General features: G+C 36.0%; 1 protein-coding gene across 4 annotated transcripts; it reads right to left on the reverse strand.

Annotated features, from left to right (window-relative positions):
* Positions 1 to 562: 562 nt before the first annotated feature.
* LOC105059828 (probable UDP-arabinose 4-epimerase 3) lies at positions 563 to 8734 on the reverse strand. 4 transcript variants are annotated; one of them, XM_010943285.4, is made up of 11 exons: positions 8517 to 8734; positions 7456 to 7637; positions 6877 to 7001; positions 4136 to 4249; positions 3946 to 4053; positions 3754 to 3845; positions 2137 to 2278; positions 1785 to 1879; positions 1578 to 1707; positions 1345 to 1489; positions 563 to 1108 (listed from the first exon to the last, which is right to left on the reverse strand). In XM_010943285.4, exons 2-11 carry the CDS (start codon positions 7514 to 7516, stop codon positions 867 to 869), a joined length of 1254 nt encoding a protein of 417 aa, XP_010941587.3. In that variant the 5' UTR covers positions 7517 to 7637; positions 8517 to 8734; the 3' UTR covers positions 563 to 866. The 4 variants fall into 4 exon arrangements, with proteins under 4 accessions (XP_010941587.3, XP_010941588.3, XP_010941586.3 ...); XM_010943286.4 differs by having other exon boundaries at positions 7477 to 7637; positions 8517 to 8685; XM_010943284.4 differs by having other exon boundaries at positions 7444 to 7637; positions 8517 to 8685.

The raw sequence follows: 8734 nt of genomic DNA on the forward strand, positions 1-8734 counted from the left end.
GTGAGACATTGAATTAATAATTTATATTATTGGACTATTTACTTTGTTATATCATGTAATTTAATCCAAAAACTCAGAAAAATAGTTCATCCACACAATATATGGCCCAAAATTAGATGGGCTTGGTCAGCAAAGTAGCTATGGATTGGAATGTGAGCTACAGGTTAGGTTCTGGTCAAGCATCCTTGACCTGCTAGCTGAACAGGTCTGGTTCAGATCAAGCCCTATAGGTCTTCATATATTCCGTTTGGTGGGAACCTGATGCAGCCGCAAATCACCAACCCTAGCTCAAATGGTTAACTAATTGTAAGATCAACTCTTACTGACGTCAGAAAAGAGAGGAGACTTGAGGGAATTATGTTATATCGATGAAATAATTTTAGATCCTTGTGGCTCTGAGTGACTTGTAAGGTGATGCAAGATCTTTAGTGAACTGCAATGTCATACAGGCCCAGGAAGAACTTTACAGTAAATTTGAAGAACTATTGAGTAAAGCTGAAATAGACCACAATACAGTTTCTAAATTCTATAACGCTGCAAGAAGCCCAACCGAACCAGAATATGAATAACTATCACTTTTTGATTCATTGTATAACTTATTGTTGAGCATGTTACAAGGAAGATTAATCAAGAATGGTGTGTAATGAGCTATTATTAGATTTCTACTGTCCCATGAAAAAATAATAAATGGACTGTGCTCCTACATCTGAAATGCTCGTAAAAGCCTCTCCTACGATGTCCACATCCAGTTTAACTGCTCCTGAGATACTCTTCTCCTGAAAATTAAGCAAGGACTGCTAGCAAAGGGCTTCCAACTCAAAGCCCATGTCCCCATCCAAAGGTTATCAATGATTCAAAAAGCTGAATTAAGCAGTCATAACTGAAGGTGATCCATAGCCATTGCGATGTGATTTCTGCCATTTCCATGCAATGGAAAGGCTCTCCTGAAGATCAGTGTATTGCGCCGTCCAGTTGAGTTCACGATTAATCTTTGAAGGGTCACTGTATACCTCAGCATAGTCACCTGGTCTTCGGTCAAGGTATTCAACCTTAATGTTGGCCCCGGTAGCTTTCTTGCAGGCTTCCACAAACTCCTTAACTGATCTACCTGATAAGTAATATCACAAAATTTTTAGAAAATTTTTGATGTCAATGGAACCCAGTAGTGAAAACACAGTAATTTTGCACCCACTACTTGTTAGCACCTGACTGCAGAAACAGTTTAATCTTATATGAAAAGATTCATAATTCATATCGATTGCTACCAAAACCTGTCTATGCAACAGCAGAAACTTGAGAAGAAACAACAGCAGGAAAGCAACATTTAGGAGAAGTTCTAATGACCTTTTCCGGTGCCGACATTGTATATACTAACTTTGTTAGGCCTTGCCATGTCAAGAGCTTTCACGTGAGCATCAACCAGATCAGTGACATCAATATAATCTCTTACACAAGTTCCATCAGCTGTGGGATAGTCTGCTCCTTTAACCTGGGAACAAGGCCAAAAAAAAAGATAATTTCTATCTGAAATGGTATTTCTTAGATGATTGAAGCATTGTGGTTTCACAGCACGGTACCTTCAGCCCTGGAATTATTCCTAATGCTGCATCAAAGCATGCACCAGATATACGTCCATGCTCTCGTAATTCAGGTCTAGGAGCCTCACCTAACCTTCCCTCTGGATCTGACCCAATGACATTGAAATATCTGATGTAATGGTTAGAGTTATTAACCTCCATCCACCATCCCACTCAACAGTTAGTCTACTAGAAGCAACAACATACCTTAAGATCATCACAGCCATGTCTGCATTCTTTGAGAAATCCAAAATGATGTCCTCTGCCATTTTCTTGGCCTTCCCATATGGGTTGATGGGAAACTACATGTAGCAAAAGTAAGTTCCAATAATGGATTTTCAAACGTCCTACCCTAATAATATATTTTCTTCTAAATTAATTTAGGAATGCTATTGCAGTCCATTATGACCACTATGGCCATATAATTTAGGAATGCTATTGTAAGCAGGTTCTCCTTGTTAATATATGTATATTAATAGGTCTAATATGACCACAAACCAACAAAGTAAATGCAACGTCACCAATCCAACCAGATATTTAGATATTACTCTTTTCTAACCTGAGGAGTTTCTTCTGTAATAGGCATTTTTTCAGGCTCCCCATAAGTTGCACACGTACTTGAGTAAATAAGAGTTTTAACACCATGTGCTGCCATAGCCTCCAGGATGACCAATGTGTTTGCAGTGATATTATGATAGTACCTGGTACAGAATAATGTAAATAAAATAAGAAATGGTAAACTTGAGATAACAAATTTCTGAAACAATGGCATTGGATCACACATACAATAGAAATAGTATCACAATGTGATAAGACCAACACACAATAAAAAAAAAAAAAAAAAGAAATGAAGTGAATGATCGATCAAATGTCATTTCAGTGAAACAAAATGCCAAACACAGCAAAAGTAATGACATTTGAAAATGAAGTAATATAGTAATAAAACACAAATAGAAAATACTGGTGTTTGCACATTCCAAATTAATTAAGCCCAACTATTTTGATATAGATCTCCATCAATATCTAAATATTTGAACAAGTTAGTCTAACATAACAGTTTTGCTTCATCTGAGTTGCAAACGATATTATATAAAGAACCCACTTCCCATTTGTTGTCCACCATCCAATGCCTGCTCTGAACCCAAGTTGCCCAGGTGAAAGCCAGAAAACCTAACAGGACTGCAATGCAACATTCAATCACAAATGATAACTGGATTCCACTATCAAAACTTTTATTAATGTTGTACATTTGCTAATTGACTTACTAGGTGATTTTCTGCTTAGTTCATGTTAATGATTAATATCCATCACAAGGATATTCAGGGATAGGTAAAATGTAGCAGTTGTATAGCTTCCCTTGCCAAGTGAAAGAAGAAACACAACCACCAAAGAGAGAGAAGCTTTTAATGAACCTAATTATATCCATGATACAAATGAATATAATATGAGACATATCTGGATTTATTTACCTAATGCATTGGCAATATTAACAAAACAGCAAACTTAGCATGAGGATGTGTCGAGATAGGTGAATTTCTGTGAAATCACCTTGAGAAAGCAATGGAAATTGGGTACATGATTGTTTCACACATAAGAGAAATGTTGTCATGCCTTTTTATTTCTAACCTATGGAAGCTTAAAGCCCATCATGATCTAACAACCACCAAGGCTTTTCCCCTTTTCTGAAGATTTAGGACAGAAGGAAGCCTGGCAAAAGTAAGAGGGAGCATGGGATTGAACCCAGATCTCTTGTATGAACACAAGGGCAGGTGTCATCCAGCTGCTAAGAAATTTGTGCAATACAAAATGGAGTTAAAGCAAAACCATAAATATAACTATATTTCACTAGAAAATAAATAAAATGTTGCATAGTTTAGAAAAAAAGAATTCCGAAGTAACACATAGACATGCTTGCAAGCTTTCTTTTCCCAAACCATATAGCAGTTACACATAAGGGAGGCTGTTAGCTTGGGCCTGGTTTGAGAAAATATCTAACAGAACTGCAAATTCCAGTTTATAAAGGTTATGGAGTGTCAAGCAATGCCATATTGTAGCAATACAGTTTTCAGAAACTTCATTTCATGAAGCAATAAATCTGATGCTGCAGTAATTGAGCCAAAACCAATCAGTGACAACTGCTTTGCCCAGATTAAATATCTGAAAAAGATGAACATACCTAAGAGGTTCAAGTGTACTTTCCCCAACGTATGCAACAGCTGCAAAGTGCATAACAGCATCAAATGCATTTTGTGCAAATATTTGGTTGACCTGATAACTGGTTAAAGAATGAACCTCAAAGTTCATCTAACACAAAAAGCCTAACAACAGATAACTATTGATGTGTGAAAAAACAATGTGATAAGGATACAGCTTTTGCATCGCCCAGATCAGCATAAATAAATTGAAGTCTCCCTGGCTCTGGGAATAGCTCCTGGAGAACCTTAATTGCTCCAATATTTCCCCTAGAAAGGTTATCCTGTAAAATTACTTCTAACTGTTCATACCAATAGCGATCCACATACAAAAGATATATGTCTGTGCAAAAAACAGTGAATTACCACAATTGTCACTCGATATGACTCCTTCAAGAGTCGAAGTGCAGCATGTGAGCCAATATATCCGGCGCCACCTGTTACTAACACATGGGTTACCCCAGGTTCATGACGAGAAAACTGTAAGATGCAAGATAAATCAAAGTCACTAAAATGGAAGCCAGAAGGAAAGCAAGCATCCTGGAATTGTAGATCCCAAAACAAATCAACTGTATTAAGTAACAACCACATCACAGAGGGAAGAATGAAGCAGAATTGCGCTATGCAAATGTATAACTGAAATGTGGGTCACATAAGCCATAGCTTGAAAATGGAATCAATTATAGAAATAATCAGGACAATACTGCTTCAGGAAAGGAAAATGAAAAAACAAAGTGCACTAATATCCATCAATATAATCAATAAACCACTTGTTGTTGTGAAAAGAATTATAACATTTTTTTTTGGAGTCCATTGTCATAGATTAACAAAGAAAATATAATTTTATAATCGCTTGATGGGTATCCCACTGATGCAGTTGGAATGCACAGACATATACCCAACAGCAAGAAGAAGAGATGGACAATTTTCTTTTTCCTTTTTTCCCTTTTTTTTCCTTTTTTGATCTTCTGCAGGTAATGGACACCTAAATCCCTCAACAATCATATCCATTTTTAATTGTTGTCAAGTATAAAGGTTTTTCTGTCATGATTTCTTCATCTATCGACATCATCACGAACTCTTTCTAATATGCCTAAAATTAATGAACATTGATAACTATGTCTTCCAATTCCGAACATATAGGATGCCTTCTGAAATCACCACACTGGTTGCCAGTTATGAGCAATTTTGTCATTGTTCTAGCAGATTACAAATTACATCTTAAGATTATCAAAGGAAACATCCTTGTCCCATAGTTATACAAAATAACAACAGCAACAACTTAATTTGCATATCCGTATCTATCTCATTCGTTTATTGCACATATATATTTGACAATGCCCTTTTTAAACTTTGTCTATGATCAATTTTAGTCAAACACACCCCTAAATTTGGCCCCATTTACCATGTACCGAGATATTACGGTGATCTTGACAATCAATTTTAGAAGCTGCATAATTCCTACATTGATCTTGTCAAAAATATCACCGAAGTAACCTGTAGCACCTTATTCTTCATAAAAAGTAAAGCAGAACAAAATGACAAAACAAATATCAATTCATTTTAGGAGAGAGGCAAATGAAGTAAAGATGAATTTAAAAATAAGATTATGTTTGAGGCACCTTAATTTGGCTATAGCCTGCAAACCTGGTATCCCACCTTAGATCAACTAGCTTCCCATGTTGACAAGAGTAATCACAAGTTTCTATGGGCCAGAATAATTCTTAAACCACAAAACAAAGTACTACATACAGTGTCCAATCATTTTTTTACCGCTTCACTAATCCAATTAAGTCATGTTATGATCTAAAAATACTGATGAATAATTGAGAGACTTATAATCTTGAAAAAGGGAGGGAGGGGGGCGGCGGGGAAAGAGTAGGCAATTACTTTTCAAGATCTCTGACATGCAAAAAATAAGTATAATCCAAGCACATGTCTAGACTAATGGAGCCTATAACACAATTCATGGTGCAAATTAAGCAATCGCACACCTAAAATCTACCACAAAAAATTCCGACATCATCAATTTCAGTTAATAGATGAATAATGATCTCGCTATAACTCCTACAAGTCCAATGGAACTAGAAAAACATGGCGCACAACCATGGAAAGGAAAGAAGAGGTTTCACCAAGATTTCAAAACTAGTATTGATTTAGGCCAAGCAAGCGAGTTTCAGGTTTACTAGCTTTGGTGGACGCAAGTCTGAATTTAAATTTTAGAGTTTCAGTGGAAAAAAAGAAACAGACTACAAAACATGTCAATAAATACTGAGGTATCAGCTAAGAGAACAACATAGTATTTGAAAACTCTGAGGGTATGTAAAGTCTAGTGGTTCAACACCTTTAAAAGACTGTAAAATATTAGCTAAAAAGCAAAACCTAAAAAAAACTAACCAAGAAAAAGAAACGATAGAGACAGAATCTAGAGATCATTTTACAATGGTAATATGTAATTGATAAGAATATAACATACCCATTACAAATTTATGTAAAAACAAGATAATGCATTTTATTTTTGTTCTTTTTATGTTCCGGTTACTTGATAACACTTATACAGAAAAAGTCTACTAGTATAAAATTTGGCTTCCAATCATTTATATACTAACATCTAAATTCTTTAGATTTTACTTTCTTCTAATAAAATTCAAGTTGAAAGTCACGAACATGCTTCCTAAGTGTTTTGTTCACAACCTGTGAATATATGCATAACACTTAAGTTTTTGAACTTAAAAATAATAGTTTTGTCAAAAAATCTAAAACTGATTGAAAGCGGACTTAACTAAGTTAGTTTCGATTGATCTAGCTGACATTGCGGGCAATTTCACATTGATTACAACCAAAACAAATTGGTTTCAGTAAAAATACTTCAATTTCAGCCAAAATGTCAATCTTGCTAACAAGTGTCTAAGGACAAATGGCAAGCCCAATCTCCCGGACATAATTAGGAATCCATGCCATATAAAAAGCTTAAACTGGAGGACAAAGTCTAACAAGAAAGGAAAACATATTGATTGAAAAACTGAGAATAAAAGCTGATCCAACCAACAGTTGTTATCTGGACAAAAAAGTATATGTATATGTATATGTATAGTTTGAAAGCTCACCATACTATCACCACTGAAACCAGGGGATTGCTTCAAAATAAATATGCACAAAGCTGTGAGGATAGCAGCCATAAGAACTTTTCCAAGAAAATGAGGCTTGTGTCTTGAATCTGAGTAATCCATTCCTGTAAGGTGGGAGCCTTCAGATCCATGTAGAAATAACAGAATCAAAGCAACAATAGAAACAATATATCTTAAAGATGGTAAGAAATATCTATTTTTTGACATAGTCCAAAAATTCAGAATTTACACAGCATAAGGTTATCAGAATAAATTATATATGCAAACAATACCCCAGAAAAATTCTGATAAAGGAATAAGAAAAAATTTGAGTCATATTCCATAACGAGATATATATTTCTTAATTAATAATAAAAATAACTACCAAAAAAGTAACAAAATAATAATATGAGCATGATTATCATGATCACAAACTTCAATCAAGTAATTTTAGAAAGTAACATCCAAAAAACTGAATTTTGTTAAGCTATAATTCTGGTTGTGCGTCCAGAAAAGTTAACTCAAACAACTATAAAAAAAAAAAAAAAGAAACTAGAATCTTCTAACCAATAAAAGAACCTGAAAAGAGCCAAGATCTACCAGCCCTAGGCTGATTTCTACTCCTGTTGACAGGTAGCATGGGAGAAAGAACTGTCAGACTACGACACGAGAACCAAACAAACGGCTCTGACACAGAATATAGGGCAATGGAGATCCCTCTTCTTCTGTGAAACTGGTGATCACCCGCCAGAGCAAGGTAGCTGCGCCAACAAAAACCCAGGACAGATCACTTATAAAAATTCAAATTGCATAATATTAAAGGCGATGGAAAACCAAAGCCATATTAATAAACATGCACACGTCTAGGCCTTAGAAGTTAAATTTCACAAGAAAAATCAAAATAAAACCTCTCCAATGCCAATTAATGACCCATTTGAAATGTCAAATCCTCCTGTATATTAAACACTACGAAAACAATTAAACAGAAAAAGAAAGGAGACAGTGGATTAAAACCCTTAGATTCCAACAGTAAAATAACCACAACCAATTCTCTTGAAACCAATTAGAAAATATTCCAATACAAGATCACATGAAAGAAGAAAAAGAACGAGTTCACAATTGATAAACCAGAAAAGGGGAAAAAGATTCCAACTTTCATGCTTAAATAGAATCAGATCCCACTGGAATTCACCAATTCCAACGTGAAAACGAAACAAAAAGTTAACTCCAATCGACCAAGAGGACGCAATCCTCTGAACAGACGGGCAAAGGCGAATCTAAAAAGCAGGCGGATGCACCGACAAGACCCAAAATTTCCAACATCCCAAAAGGACAACAAGACCGAAAACCGCATCAAGATGCCTCCTTTCCAAAATGTACAGCTCCCACACAAGCAGCAATTTATTCCCACAAACCTCCAACAATAAAAAGAAAAATCCACGGTAGTAGACAGAGAAAAAAAAAAAAAAAAGGCCTATACCACAGCCCAGAACGCAACAAAACGGAACAAAAACCCAATCCCACCACCCGAATCAAGAAGTCCAGATCAAAAAACACCCAAAAAACGTAAAAAAAGCTCAAAAACCGATCCAAAAGCGGGAAAACAACTCTAAAGGGAGTTTTGGAGGAGAAATAGATACCTGGAAGCCGTAGAGCAGCAGAAGGGAAAGGAGAAGTGGTAGAGCGGAGAAGAAGAGAGGGTCGTTGGTCGTTTGGACCCACTCGTGGTCTTTAGAGGGGGATGGAAGAGAGGGAGAGAGGGGAAAAGAGAGACAACTGGGGAAGGAGAGGAGAAACCGGGAAAAAAGGAGGCTTGACTCTTCTCCCCCCTCCCATGGTCTTCGCATGAGACCCCCGC

The sequence above is a fragment of the Elaeis guineensis genome, chromosome 10, assembly GCF_000442705.2.
Source record: "Elaeis guineensis isolate ETL-2024a chromosome 10, EG11, whole genome shotgun sequence".
NCBI classification, from domain to species: domain Eukaryota; kingdom Viridiplantae; phylum Streptophyta; class Magnoliopsida; order Arecales; family Arecaceae; genus Elaeis; species Elaeis guineensis.